Here is a 16,598-nt window from a genome sequence, read left to right on the forward strand (position 1 = left end):
GCGTGACAGCGTAACCAACTCGAGGGTTGATGAAATTAGGGTATCGAAGTTCGGGGTTAGAACGTGGCTGGGAATGCAGCACGAGGGTTGATGAAATTCGTGTGTAGAACATCGGGGTTAGAGCGTGTCAGGGTAATCTAGCTCGAAGGTTAAATAAATTGGGGTGTAGGAGTACGGAGTTCGACCGTGGCAGGGTAATCCAGCTCGAGGGTTGATGAAATTAGGTTGTAGGAGTTCGAGGTTAGAACGTGGCAGTGTAACCAGCTCGAGGGTTGATGAAATTAGGGTATAGTAATTCTGGGTTCGAACGTGGCAGGGTAACCAGTTCAAGGATTGATGAAATTCGGGTGTAGCAGTTCGGCGTTAGAACGTGGCAGGGTAATCTAGCTCGAGGGTTAAGGAAATTGGGGTTAAGTGTTTGGGGTTGCAGCGTGGCAGGGTAACCAGCTCGAGGATTGATGAAATTCGCGTGTAGGAGATCGGGGTTAGAGCGTGGCAGGGTAATCTAGCTCGAGGATTAAGGAAATTGGGGTTAAGTGTTTGGGGTTGCAGCGTGGCAGGGTAACCAGCTCGGGGGTTGATGAAATTGGGGTGTAGAAGTACGGAGTTCGACCGTGGCACGGTAATCCAGCTCGAGGGTTGATGAAATTAGGGTATAGTAATTCTGGGTTCGAACGTGGCAGGGTAACCAGTTCGAGGATTGATGAAATTCGGGTGTAGCAGTTCGGCGTTAGAACGTGGCAGGATTATCCAGCTCGAGGGTTAGGGTAATTGGGATTAAGATTTTGGGGTTACAGCGTGGCTGAGTATCCAGTTCGAGGGTTGAAGAAATTTGGGTGTAGGACTTATGGGTTACAGCGTGACAGCGTAACCAACTCTAGAGTTGATGAAATTCGGCTGTTGGAGTTCGCGGTTCGAGCGTGGCAAGGTAACCAGCTGAAGGGTTGATTAAATTAGGGTATAGGAATTCGGGGTTAGAGCGTGTCAGGGTAACCAGCTCGATGGTTACGGAAATCGGGCTTAAGAGATGGGGTTTCAGTGTGGCCGGGTAGCCAGCTCGAGGGTTGATGAAATTAGGGTGTAGGAGTTCGGGGTTAGATTTTAGCAGGGTAAGTAGCACGAGGCTTGATGAAATTCGGGTGTAAGAGTTTGTGGTTAGAACGTGGCAGAGTAATCCAGCTTGAGGGTTAACGAAATGGAGGTTAAGAGTTTGGGGTTACAGTGTGGCACGGTAACCAGCTCGAGGGTTGATGAAATTGGGGTGTAGGACTTATGGGTTACATCGTGACAGAGTAACCAGCTCGAGGATTGATGAAATTCGCGTGTAGGAGATCGGGGTTAGAGCGTGGCAGGGTAATCTAGCTCGAGGGGTAAGGAAATCGGGGTTAAGTGTTTGGGGTTGCAGCGTGGCAGGGTAACCAGCTCGGGGGTTGATGAAATTGGAGTGTAGGACTTATGGGTTACAGCGTGACAGGGCAACCAGCTCGAGGATTGCTGAAATTCGCGTGTAGGAGATCGGGGTTAGAGCGTGACAGGGCAACCAGCTCGAGGATTGATGAAATTCGCGTGTAGGAGATCGGGGTTAGAGCGTGGCAGGGTAATCTAGCTCGAGGGTTAAGGTAATTAGGGTGTAGGAGTTCGGGATTACAGCGTAGCAGGGTAACCAGCTGGAGGGTTAAGCAAAATGGGGTTCAGGAGTTATGGATACAGCGTGTCAGGAAAACCAGCTCGAGGATTGATGAAATTCGGGTGTAGGAGTTCGGGGTTCGAGCGTGGCAAGGTAACCAGCTTGAGGGTTGATGAAATTCGGGTGTAGGAGTACGGAGTTCGACCGTGGCAGGGTAATCAAGCTCGAGGGTTAAGGAAATGGGGGGTTAAGAGTTTGGGGTTACAGCGTGGGTGTGTAACCAGCTCGAGGGTTGATGATATTAGGGTGTAGGAGATCGGGGTTTGAGTGTGTCAGGGTAACTAGCTCGAGGGTTACGGAAATCGGGGTTCAGAGTTTGTGGTTATAGCGTGGCATGGCAGGGCTGGGCATCGATGGTTTATATCGAAAAAAAGAGCTCCCTAGAGCTGACTTCAGTTTGTACACTGAAAGAGCTCTTTCCGATTCCGTTCGTTCCAAGGTTCCACTGAATTATGAATTCTAAAAGAAAATACTTTTCGCATATTAGCATGTAAAAAAATTTTATTTATATATACAATGTATTGTAAAATTGTTGAAGAGTAATAAATAATAAATAATAAAAACTGTAATTAATTATAAAAAGTTATTTTTTAGTAACCTTGTTTTCACTCTTTTCTGATTTTATAATTATTAAAAATGAATTATTCTCTAGCATTTACAGAGTATTATTTAATTTGTCATTAAATATTGAAATGAAATTATAAAAATGTTTTAAATACCAGACTCCCATTCTATTATGATATACACGACTTCCGCAATTCGCAATGTAAACAAAACAACCCGAGCCTTCCCGCCGAATGACGATCGAACGAGCGAATTTGTTTCTTTTGTGCCGGCTAGAGAGCAACATCGTGCTTCTATTAGTATCAGTTGTTTTTTTAACGGTTATAAAGAGTGTTTATTGTGCATAAAAATTGTATTAATTTCAGAAATTGACATTATTGATATTATTGTGTAAATCCATTTTTTGATAGGTGTGGATTTTATTTAAAAAGTTATACGTACATTGTAATACACGTAAGTAATAAACATTTCTTTAATAATATTTATAATTATATAAACAATTAATGCAGAGTCAAAGAAAGATTCATTTATAAATTTTTTTTCAAGCGTTTTACGAATACGTAATTAATTGGTAAATATTAAAATATTATCAATGCATTTTTCAGGTTGCAAACGATCTATCGTTCATAAAGGCTTCTTTAAGACTTTTATATTTTTATTCAACTTTAAGGTAAACTAACAGTGGTGAGTAATTTTAAAAAATTAAGCCAATAATGTAAATGGTGTTTTAATAGTAAGCTTTTTTTCTCGTCTTATTGAATTCAATTTATCTTTGCTCACTGTAGCATTCAATCGAACATCGACGCTTCAAAGAGAGGAACGAGGAAGTTTATTATACAAATTAGCTGTCAAATCAGGGTTATGAAAACTGTCGAATTTTACATGAATAGTTTGTCTTCAACGATGTTTCTTTTTATTTGCGATGTCTTTCACATCAAGGGCATGAATGTTCGTTTCGAGCTTAGGTACCGATAAACGTTCTATAAAAGCTATATCGTGTGTTAAAATGGTAGCGCTATCAGCAATCGAAGTATAAATTAATTTTGATTTTCCATTTACTGAAACCATTATCTAAATATGTTTCGGCAAGTATACGAAAGTAGTCACAAATTGTCATTTTAAGTAATATTCACAAACGAAATTTCATTTGAAGTTTAATTATTTCTTTTCGAAGTTGATACTTTCTTTAGTTGCGGTGATTACACCCACGCTGAGTATACTATTTTCTTAGCAATATTTTCTAATGTAACCTTTGTCTCAATAAAAATAACTCTAATATTCATGTTTAGCTAAACTCCATCTTAGATTCAATTCAATCTTTGAAAACAGAGTAATTGACGAGTAAGTGCAACTTGTGCTTGCAACGAAAACTAAAATATTGAATTTTACACTTTTTTACTGAACTATCTATACCACTAACTTCGGTAAATAAATCGTTTTTGTATTATTTCAATTTTCATTTTCATAATGCATTCGCGAATCAGACGCTTTAAATGTGAATTACTTTCGGATTCATTCTCAGATTTGCTTCTACAAGTATGAATTCAGCTAATACGTCTGAATTTGATTTATATTTGCTCACTGTAGCATTCAATCGAACATCGATGCTTCAAAGAGAGGAACGAGGAAGTTTGTTATACAAATTAGCTATCAAATCAGGGGTTATAAAAATAATTATGTCTGTCATTCATATTTTTATTGCTGATAATGCTTTTTGTAAAACTTGTAATAAATTCAATTGTTTATGACTATGAAGTTTGCAACGTTCAATGTTAGTTTTCAATCAAATTAGTTTTCAAGTCAAATTATTTTATAGTGATACGTTAATTCATGTTAACAATACGTACGTAAAGTAACAAAATTGATAATTTGTTACATTAGCGATATTATAATAAATATCTTAAATAAAGTTAATTACCGCTTAGCTTTTCGTGCTTTCATTTGATGTTTAGTTTCATTCATCTCTTATATATTGTGTACATTGATATGCGTTGTTGCAGATCATAATACGTCAGTTTATTAACAGTTTAATTTAAATAATTGTATCAAGTTCAAAGCTTTTGTGATAAATCACTCACAAAACGCAAGATTCGTTGCTAACTATATATTCCAATAGTTATCAACCATTCAAATTCTCATTTTCGCAGTATATTATTATTTTATAATACGTTAATAATAATTTAATTCGCTCGCAATGTAATATTTCGTTTAATCGTCCAAACTTCCAATGAAGGGTGGAAAAAAGAAACATGATTCTAACCCAACAGCTTTTTGAAATTCTTAAAAATGTTGTTTCATCAGTATTTGAAATTTGGTTTTTCCTATTAATTTACTACTGCTACATAAAACATTTATGATATGCTAAAATTGACATATTTATTTTTTATGCACTCTTTGCACGGAGATCATCTGGGCCGACTATTAGACTGTCAACAGCTGTTTATTCTGGCGTAAATTGTAAAATGAGTATTTCTTCTGAAAAAGGTATGGAAAACTGTTTAATGGACTATTTCCGTAGTTTTATAAAACATTTATGATCTGCTAACAATTGCAAATGTATTTTTCATGCACTCTTTGCACGGAGATCATCTGGGCCGACTATTAGACTGTCAACAGCTGTTTATTCTAGGATAATTGTAAAACGAATATTTCTTCAAAAAAAAGTATGGAGACCTGTTGAATCAACTATTTCTTTAGTTTTATGCAACATTTATGATCTGCTAATAATTGAAAATGTATTTTCATTGCATTCATTGCAAGGAGATCGTCTGGACCGACTTGCATATTGTATATTTAAACAATTAAGCAAATAATAAATATAAATTTAAACATCTAAGCAATTTAGCTATGTGTATTTTTCATAATTTTCGATATTCGGTTAAATACAATAAGATTAAGTTATTCGATAAATTATATATATATATATATATATATATATTATTATTATTTTTTATAAGAATATTTAGGAATTGTTATCAGAATATATATATAATTTGATCAATGTTGAATAAATAACGTAAGAAAAATGTGTATTTATTATAAATTATTATATAAATTATAATTATACTACTCCTATCATAATTTCTTCTAGATAATCTATAACAAAATATAATAACTGATAGTATCATTTTATTTTTTTAATTAGAACATTTTTATAATAACAATAATAATAACTAGTAATAAATTTTCTGCATTACACAATTCAGTAATTTATAAAACAAAAATATAAACAATAATCCAAATAAAGTAAATAAAATTATTATTACAAAAATTAAGATATACAAAAAAAAATTAGAAAATAATTGTAATTTAATACTTTTTACATGCAAGTGCATGACAATCTTTTTTTTCTCAATTCAAAACTGAACGGAACCGTGGAACGAGTGGAATCGGAAAGAGCTCTTTCAGTGTACAAACTGAAGTCAGCTCTAGGGAGCTCTTTTTTTCGATATAAACCATCGATGCCCAGCACTGTGGCAGGGTAATCCAGCTCGAGGGTTACGGAAATCGGGGTTAAGAGATGGGGTTTCAGCGTTGCCGGGTAACCAGCTCGAGGGTTGATGAAATTAGGGTGTAGGAGTTCGGGGTTAGATCGTAGCAGGGTAAGCAGCTCGAGGGTTGATGAAATTCGTGTGTAGGAGTTCGTGGTTAGAACGTGGCAGCGTAATCCAGCTCGAGGGTTACGGAAATTGGGTTTAAGAGTGTGGGATTACAGCGTAGCAGCGTAACCAACTTGAGGGTTGATGAAATTGGGTTCGGGATGGTAGGGGATCAGGGTAACAAATGAATGCTCTGTTCACTCTTCAATGAAGGGGTAGCAGCTCCTGGTGACGGATACTGTATACTTTTGTGTTAGATTTTAAACGGAATTTCATAAACTTCATTTCTTCTGAAAAAATTTTTCAAGAAAATATTTGAAAACATAGTTTTTCTTTCAGGCGACTTAGGGAGTTGCTACCCCTGTAGACGAAATCCATATACAGGGTGGCCCATTTTAAGTGATCCACTCAGATATCTAGATTGGAGTGAGTTTTATCGAAAAAAGTTTCAGACAAAAGTTACTCAACTTTGAGGGGGCCATGTTTCTATGACCTTGGATTTGACCTTGGAGGTCATGTTCAAGGTCATTTCAAGGTCAACTTTGTTTTTTTAAATAGGAACCCCCATTTTTTACCCCGGATTCGGAAAGAGCGGGAAATTTTACGTCCAAAACGGTATTTTTAAATTTTTTTTCATGGCCTTGAGAAGGTCGATTTAAGGTCAAATGCTTGAAAAACTGCATAAAAGCGTTTTTTTAATTTTTAAGATATCAAAAAATGACCTCTACAAAATTTGTTCAGAACAGAGTGGGCCACCCAATGCACCAAAAACCTTTGACCTTTAACCTCATTTTGAAGGTCATTTCAAGGTCGAAGTGTTTTTTGTAATGGAAATCCCTCTTTTTAACCCCGGATACGCACATAGCGCGAAATCCGACGTTTGGATAAGGTATTGTGTTGAGTATCGCGCTATGGGCGAATCCGGGGTCAAAAAGAGGGGTTTCCATTACAAAAAACACTTCGACCTTGAAATGACCTTCAAAATGAGGTTAAAGGTCAAAGGTTTTTGGTGCATTGGGTGGCCCACTCTATTCTGAACAAATTTTGTAGAGGTCATTTTTCGATATCTTAAAAATTAAAAAAACGCTTTTATGCAGTTTTTCAAGCATTTGACCTTAAATCGACCTTCTCAAGGCCATGAAAAAAAATTTAAAAATACCGTTTTGGACATAAAATTTCCCGCTCTTTCCGAATCCGGGGTCAAAAATGGGGGTTCCTATTTAAAAAAACAAAGTTGACCTTGAAATGACCTTGAACATGACCTCCAAGGGTAAATCCAAGGTCATAGAAACATGGCCCCCTCAAAGTTGAGTAACTTTTGTCTGAAACTTTTTTCGATAAAACTCACTCCAATCTAGATATCTGAGTGGATCACTTAAAATGGGCCACCCTGTATTTAGCTGAAATTTTTTAAAAGAATTTTTTAGAGTTTGTTTCGTCGAAAACGGTGCATAGAATATGAAAATTTCGCTTGAAAATTGTGTTGAGGGGTAACTTTCGGAGGTAGCTTTCAGCCTCTAAATAGTTTATTCGGCAGAACAAAAGTATACATGTGTTTGGCTTTTTTGAGCATCTTAGATCATGAAATAATCAGCAAAATCTTCGATTAACGAGTGCTTATATTGTATTAATAACATTAAGGGGTAGTTCATTCTCGAAATAATAGATAATAGGAAAACCCCGAAACACGTCAATTTTGTTTTATCATTTTCTACTAGAATATCATTTTTTCAATTTTTTTAACATAATTTTTTGATTTTGTAAGGTAAAAATACACTTAAAAATAGTTTTTCCCCTATATAACGTAGGGGTTGCAACCCCCGGTGGGGGGGAGGGGAAGCCAAATTGATGTGTGTCTGTTACTTTTTTTATAAGTATCTTGTGTTTTTTTGTTTCATAAAAAAATATTCATTACAACTAAAGATATTGCTATAGAACTGCTTTTGGGGCTGTTTTATAGGGTGTGGGTTTCATCCCTTAGATAGCTTTTTCCGCCGATAAATAAAATACGGGTCTTTTATTTTTTTACGAACTATAACATATCTCAATTACAGAAAAATCGGCTGCGGAGGGTGAGGTGGTTCCCTAGTAAGATATCTCTTAAATATTAAGAGAGATCATGCATGTGCTTGCGCTCACGGTTCGTGCGTACTTGCCCATGTCCTACGCCCGTATTTTATCGCACTAATCCGCGCCTGTTTTAATATCTCACCTAATAATTTCTTTTTCTAATGCATCTATGCGAATATTTGCACGGAGTCTCGGGCGTTGCATCTGTAACACTATAACAAACAAATTTTTGATATTGCGCCATAAAATTAGAAACAATTTTTTTCAAAATTTCAAAAAAAACACAGATTTTATAAAAATTTAATGTAGATTAATTTAATTTCAATAAGCTGTAGGATGATTTTTATTATATTTTTAATTCATATGAAATTAATATCATTAATGGATCATTCTAATTTATATGTAAATTTTCATTGAAAAACACGTAAAATTTTCAGGTATTTGTCAATGGAGAATATTGAAACTGTTGCTCAAGGCAGCTCTGTCGAAATTGATTGTAAAGATAACAATACTGTTCAATCCGTGGAAGTTATACTTTTCGATGGTCAAACAACATATGAAATAGAAAACTCACTAAAAAATCAAAGTACATCAACAAGTACATTACCATCAATAGAAACACCTTCTATCAAGAATGTTTCTCAGAATACATATGAAAGAAAACATAAATTTGCGGAAACAAATGAAGAAGTCACAAACAAAAGTGAAAAAGAAAAGAAAAAAAGAGACTATTCTTCTACTTCTTCATCAAGTTCTAGTTCTGATGGCGATTCAGAGACAAGTTCAGAAGAAAAAGCTGAGTTATATTTGAAAACAGAGACTCGCAAATCAATAGAATCAACCAAAACCGAAGTCAACAAAATTGAAGAAAATAAAGTTGATGATACAACTGATGATAGCGACATTGAAGATGACTTGATATCGGCAATTAATTACAATACTATTACATCTTTAGCAGCATTGAAAGACATGTTACAATCATCTGGCGAAGAATCGGAAGGAGTTGACTGCTTTTTTCATCATTATTTTTTATCTCATGTTAATCGTTTACCGTCAAGAAATCAAACACATAGTCCATATCCTTGGGGTAGACGTTTATCAGAGTGTCGCGAAGAAGATGAATATGAAACTGACGAAGGTAAACTAGTTAATTACAATAATTAATACTTTTTAATAAACTATATGAGAAAAGAATTAAATTTGTTACTTCGCAAGCCACAGCTTGTTCATTTCCACACTCATCTAAATTTTAGTACTTATCATATTCTCAGCAGTTCCATAGATTCATTAGCATCTGAGGTTCGAACACCATGGAACTGTTAAAAAAAAAGTCGAATTATCGAAATATACATATACGAGGTGTGTTCAAAAAGCAAGGTGAATTTTTATTTTTATGAAAAAATATTTTGTTTTTCATCAATATTTATATTATCCCCTTCAAAATAATTCCACTTAGATATAATACACTTGTGACAACGTTTTTTCCAATCCTCAAAGCACTTCTGGTAAGCACTTTCTAGTATAGCCTTGAGTTTTTCTAGCGATTTTTTCTTTATCTCCTCAATCGTTCCAAACCTCTGTCCTTTCATAGGTTTCTTGAGTTTTGGAAACAGGAAAAAGTCGCAGGGGGCCATATCCGGTAAATATGGTGCCTGAGGTATGATTCTGGTTTTGTTTTTGGCCAAAAAGTTTGACACAAGCAACGATGAGTGAGCAGGTGCATTATCGTGATGCAAAATCCATGAATTGGTTTCCCACAATTCCGGACTTTTTTTTGTATTGCTTCTCGCAAACGGGACATTACTTCAAGGTAATACTCTTTATTGACCATACGACCTTGTGGTCAGAACTCTTGATGTACTATGCCGCGATAATTAAAGAAAACAGTGAGCAAAACCTTGACATTTGATCGAACTTGACGTGTTTTTTTCGATCTTGGCTCTTCTGGAGTCTTCCATTGGTTCGATTGGGCTTTAGTTTCGACGTCATAACCATAAACCCATGATTCTTCACCATTTATGACTCTTTTGAACATATCAGGATCAACATTGACGTCGTTTAACAGCTCTTGAGCGATGCTCCTTCGACGGTCCTTTTATTCAAACTAGAATCACACAGCGCGCTTCGCGCGCCTAATATTATTAAGATTTACTAATAGACAGAAGAAAATTTTTACGAATAAAGCTCTTTGAAAACATAATTTTTAACATTATTATTATGTTGCTGATTTCCAAGAAAAATTTTTAGCGTATCCCACGAGCGCACTCTCGACATTGCTACGTACAATTGACCATGATTAAACACATCTCTACGAAGATCAATAACAATATCATCAAACGTTTGACCTTGAGCTTTATTTATTGTCATTGCAAACGCTAATTTGATAGGAAACTGGCGTCTTTTGAAAGTAAATGGATACTCATTTGTACAAAATAATGAAATTCGATTTAAGAATACAATATTCTTTGATTTGTCTCCAGTTAAAATTTCACATTTCAACAAATGGTTAGAAAAATCTAATACTCTCAAACGTGTACCATTACACAAACCTTCATGAATACTTAAATTCCTAATTAACATTACAATACAGTTTTGTCTTAATCGTAATTCATGTGGAGGCAAACTGGAAGGATTTAATGAGTTTAGATATTCTGGTAAAAGTACTTCGTCAAATTCACCATTGTCACAATTTTCGGTGCTATCAATACTGGTATAAATATGTTCAGTAGTTTCGTCTAATAAATCAGTAACTAATCTATTTAATTCATCAACGTTAATGTTTCGGGCGGACAAAATAGCACATTTACTCATTGCATCGAATTTCTTTTCTATGATCAATCGTTGAAACACACTAAGAACTATATCATCACTTTTTTTTAAAAGACAGTGATCAGGTAAAACTAAATTGTCATTTTGATCGTTCAGAGTTCCGTCACCAACTAACAATAAGAATTTAGCGAAATCAATTTCATGAGGTAAGACTCTTATATTTGTGGTAAGATTGTATTTGTGGAAATGTTGCCATAATAAGCTATATTTAATAGTAAGATTTAGAGTTTCCGTGCGTGTTCCATTAAGTTTAATGGGAAGAAGTTGTCTAAAATCACCGCCTAAAACCATAATTTTACCTCCAAAAGGTGAGTCATTGCCCATGATATTTTGTAGAGTTCTGTTTACTATTTCTAGTGCATATCTCGGAGCCATAGGCACTTCGTTCCAAATAAAAACTTTTGTTTCCATGAGTAGACGACCTTCCTTAGATTGTGCTGTAATGTTTGATGATGAATCGCTATTCATTGGAACAGGAAGACCAAATGTTTTGTGCACTGTTTTTCCTTTTGGAAGTAATATTGCTGCAATACCAGTAAAAGCCATTGAAGATACTTTAATATCTTGTGAACACAATAAATTGTAAATAGTTGTATAAATAAAAGTTTTTCCGGACCCTCCTGGGCCATTGATATATATACAATTATTGTCATGATTATTGTTATTAATAGCTTTATATAAAACAATATCAACAATTTCTTTTTGCTGTTCATTCAATAGCTCATATTGTTTTTTACCAATGTCTGCAAATTCTGTTTGTGATAATTCATTATCATTTTCCGGTAATAAATGTGTAATCACTGTTTGATCCATAGAAGGGAAATCAGACAAACTTTTACCTTCACAATTTAACAAATTATTAATTTCAGAGTATGCCATTTCATGACTCACAGCAGAATTATTTGTCCGTGAAAAATCTTCAGATAACGCGTTTTTAAATTTATCCCATAATACTTCATGATGTATTGGTTGGCAGTGTATTAAAATTCGAGTAAATAGTTGTCTAAGTCGGCGTGGCATCATCCACATTGATGCTTCTTCGATTGCTTTGGCCCATTCTTGATCATCTTCTATTAGCCCAAGTTCTAAGCATGCTGCTGTAAACGTAGGTTGGACTATGCCATTAACTGTTTTAAACGAATCAAAACTGGTAGCTCCTTTTACGTGCAATAATAACAGTCGCAAGTGAAAGAGCTCTATTTGTGTAGGACTGACAGAAAACATTCGCCCAATACAGTTAAACTGTTTTTTACGTGTAGCTCATTTAGATGTCATGATCCCATTAATTTTTTCTTTTTTATAAGTAAAAAAAGATGCAATATCGCTGTAAAAATACTTGCGCGCATTTTCATTTTCAATGTTTAATTTGAAAAAATCAAGTAGCTTACTACTTGCTTGATTTAGGTTTTCTACAAAATTGTCTACATTAGAAATTATAACGGACTGTCGATTTGGTAAATGAATTGGTAATCTTTCGACAGCGTGACTTTTATCTTGTAATGGCTTACTGAAAATTCTATAACATGCTTCAACGGGTCCGACATACCGAGTTTCTATAAAATTAGCAACCTCATCATGGCTGATAGTTTTAGATACATTTTCACTTCCAATAGTTACAGTAGCTGCGTCGTGCCCTTTATAAATGTATTTATATAAGTATTTTATAGCTCGAACACTTGAAACAATTTCCACCTTTATGTGACAGTTGAACATTTTTAATATATCACGGCAATACGGTACAACCCATCGATTATTATCAATGACGTGACCGTTAGGTAGTTCATAAGTGACGCCGTCATTTTTCCTTTGGTAATGAGGATATCCGTTTTCATCCATAATTGTTTCATTTTGAAAATTTTTTGGAAATTTGTTTGAACATTTGTTGTTTATCATACAATCACCGCAAGGTCCATGAGTCATATTTTTTACAACGATATCATATAAAAGAGGATCGTTCTTTATCAGGAAGTTCAGCTGATATGAATTTGTTAACAATTTCAGGTGTGGTTATTTTATAAGCATATTTTAAAGTAAGCAATAAGTGCATATGTTGTAGACCACGCTTTTGAAATTCAATGACATAAACATAAGATGCTACATCTCCAAAAAACTTCCCTTTCACGACTACATCAAGCAAACAATTCTTTTTCAAATGGAATACGCGAGCTACAATATCAGGTCTATCACAGGTTTGTTGACCCGGTAAAAGATTTTCTTGTAGCTCTTTCCATCTAGGATTGCAAGTCATTGTAAGAAAGATGTCAGGTTTACCAGTTTTACTGACTAAAGCCATTGCATCCTGATAATTTTGTTGCATATGGCGAGGGGATCCTAAAAAAGTCGACGGTAAAATTACAGTTTTGCCAACTTGGCCGTCAATGTCATTAGCAGATTTATGTAAATAATCGTGTAGTCCTTGGTAGGTATCTGCTTTTATCTGTTTTTGATTATCTTTGCACTACTGAATCCTGTCTTTTTCAATTTTAACGTAAGCATCTACAACCCATTGTTGAAATAATCGACGACCGAATAAAATAGCGTTAAATTCATCTGGCCTTACAGCAATTTTAAATTTAGTGTAAGCCAAACGTGTTACTCGACGATTTATATCATTATCGTTGATCTTGATACGTTCTAAATTTCTATGCCATCCTTGTGATCCATAAAGGTAAAATAATGGATAAATCCATGGTTCAACATTTGGATCCATAGTACTAACGCATTTTAACACTTTTGTATTTTTATTCCTAATAGTTACATAAGACTCTGGGATTTCACCATCAGCTGTTGTCGAAAAAATAGCAGCAACTTCATTTGTTCGCTGTAAATTGAATCTTCGTCTATCAAATCCTGGTTTTAAGGAAAATAGTAGTTGCAATTCTGGTTCATGTTCCTCATTCATCAGTGATCTCTGATTGTTTATTTCTTGTTTCATCATTTCGTAAGATTGTGCAAAAATATTATTCTCTCTTATTACTTTATCTAAAATTGAAAGCGTTTCTTGATCAAGATGAGGATTTTGGATTTTTCTAACATTAAGAGCTTCTTCTTGATCAACAAAAAACAGTTGTCCATACACCGGATTTTCATTTTCACAAGGATAAAGAGATGTATTAATTTGATAGTAAATTTGTCCATGAATTTTGAAACAATAAGGTCCAGGACGGCGTGATTGAAAATTAACCAGATTAGCATTAAAAGAGGCGAATGAAAGTGAATTATTATAATAACGAATGTTTTCAAAAAAATTATTCGATTTAGGATGATTTCCATTAAATAGCCTATACAGTTCTGGAGGAAAATCTAACATACTTTCTAAAGCTACAGCCCCATGAGAACAACAATCATTAAAAGAAAAACCTTTATTTGCCACCTTTTCTGAAACAAAATGTACTGCTTTACAATGTATACACAATATATCCATTTTTCCTAAATAATTTTTTCTACTACAGCATTTAGTTGTTGATCACTTACACAGTAGTTACTACGTGCAGCTTGTTCATTATTCGTAATATTATCATTATCGCGTATAGCTTGACGTCTAATTCTCGCATTTTCAGAACGTTTTAACCGCTTTTGAATTTGATAATTTTTTTCCTCTTCTGGAGTACGTATAATTTTTCTTTTACCCATTTAGAAAAATCAAAATGACTAAATCAGAACTTTTATCTGTACAATAAATACAAAATTGTTTATGAATATATGTATAGGCTATTAACAGAAGGTCAAGGATTGGTAACTAAAATAACTCTTATTAACATATCATAATGTCACAGGGATTATGTAAAATGAGTGTAGACGATAAACGTTATTTATATTTTATTTTTATGATTGTAGAATGGTGTACATAGAATTTTGATTATTAAGCAATTGTTTTTTTTATTCTGTATGTTTTTGTCAGTATATGCTTAATTTTTTTATTATATATAAATGCTTACTTGGCTGTAACTTAAATTTCAATAGTCGAAAATTTTGATTGATATTATAAATAAAGGCTTGGTTGATTGTCAGTAAAATTGAAATAATCAAAAAGTCAGATTTAATGTCAGATTTTATTTTCTGTGACTGTAGACTTTTGAAGTAAAAGTCAAGTAAAATCTTTTCCTTCGTTTTTATTTGCTCATGTTTCTCTGTATTTCTAGATATAATTCTCTGTATTTCAGATATAATTCGACAACGGAATCACAATATTTTCTGTAAAAGTCAAATTTCCACTATAGTTTAATATTTCTCATAAAAATACCATTCTTTTAAAATCAAAAAAATTATGGCACCACAGCAACCTGAAAAAAAATCAAATGACTTATTACATACGTATGTATGTAATAATATGAATCATAAAAAGAAATTAGAAAATAAGATACATTGGTATATTTTTAGAAGATTTTACATGTGTAAAGAAAGTGCTTAAAAATGTATAGCATACATCGTAATCACATATTCTTTGTGAAAAAAAGTGCAATGTATTAAAAATTCATGTTGGCATATTACTTTCCTAATAACAGAAATAAAATATAAATTTTACACACGTAATATTTCAGATTACAAAGAGCAGATACCATATATAATTTCTTTTCATATAAAACAAATATGTTACTATATACACGAACAATATTAAAGAATAAAAAATGTGATATTTAATATTCACTAACAATAAGAGGACTTATGCAAATAATTTAATCCCGAATAATTAAAAACCTGATTATAAAGTTGAAAATTATAATTTCGATGTTTTTCAATGAAAATATGGTTGAATATTCATGTGCTAATAAGGTGCTAAAATTTACCAAATAGGTTATAATTTGATTGCAAAGTTGTGCTTTTTGGTAAATATAATGTATTCGACGTATACTTACGGTTGGCGACGTACTGCAATCAAACGTATCACTTTTTTGCTCAACAATAGCTTTCAGTTAAAACACATTAAGGAACTCACTACTTCTTTTTTGTTGTAAAATAGCGTGACTGTTGCCATCGGCCATCACAATGAATGTTCTATAGAGAGATAATATACATATAATACGTTTACCATACATAGTTACCATATGGATCACAACAACAGGCATGCGCACAATTAATATATATAATAAATATACCATCGCAAATCTGATTGTAGATAAAATTATTCAAAAACCATTATTTTTGTGCTTTAAACTGAATTAAAATTATTTAATAATTCATTAAATTATTTATTAGATTAAATTGAATTAAAACCAGAGTGTTATAAAAATATTTATTTATTTTAGTCATATAGTATGGAAAAGGATGAAGGGAAAGGTTTTTTTATTAAAGTTTTTCAATTCCGTTAAAAATTTTACACTTTTTCAATGCAATTTCTAAATCAAAATTAACATTTTCAATGATAAGTAAAAGTACTTTGTAGTATAGTTAATCATTATAACTAATAATACTATTTTATATTCTATACAACTACATCTATCAGTCGGTCTACATAATATTATTTACATATCATTGACAATATTTCAATTTTGAAGATTAAAAACTATGGGGCATGAAGCTCTTGTCAGTTATAAATATTGTTTGAACAATAAATTAATAAATTGAACTATACATTCATAATAACATATAAACATCTTATCTAGTCGTCGATATAACAAATTTTAATCTTTGATATAAAATTTTGAAATTGTATGATCTGTACTAAAAATACAGAATTAATCATTTATATCTGCTCAAATAAATAATTTTCAAACATATTTTTTATAATACTTTTTTAAGCTAATAATAATATTTGTTATTCTTACTAAAATTACTGTAATTTGAATTTGAAGAAACCTAATTATTAAATTTAAAAAAATATCAATAAACTAAAATGTATTTTAGAAAAA

General features: G+C 33.1%; 1 protein-coding gene across 1 annotated transcript in view; it reads left to right on the forward strand.

Moving 5' to 3' along the window:
* The window catches only part of LOC131666139 (5'-AMP-activated protein kinase subunit gamma-2), a 1,183,314-nt gene that overhangs the window by 19,180 nt on the left and 1,147,536 nt on the right, over positions 1–16,598 (forward strand). Inside the window, exon 2 of the mRNA XM_058938551.1 lies at positions 8,358–9,058. Coding sequence (XP_058794534.1) covers positions 8,368–9,058 — 691 coding nt within the window. The 5' untranslated portion in view covers positions 8,358–8,367. The remainder of the gene's footprint in view (positions 1–8,357; positions 9,059–16,598) is intronic.

This window comes from Phymastichus coffea, unplaced genomic scaffold (assembly GCF_024137745.1).
Source record: "Phymastichus coffea isolate CEN01 unplaced genomic scaffold, Cenicafe_Pcof_1.1 PCOF00003, whole genome shotgun sequence".
NCBI classification, from domain to species: domain Eukaryota; kingdom Metazoa; phylum Arthropoda; class Insecta; order Hymenoptera; family Eulophidae; genus Phymastichus; species Phymastichus coffea.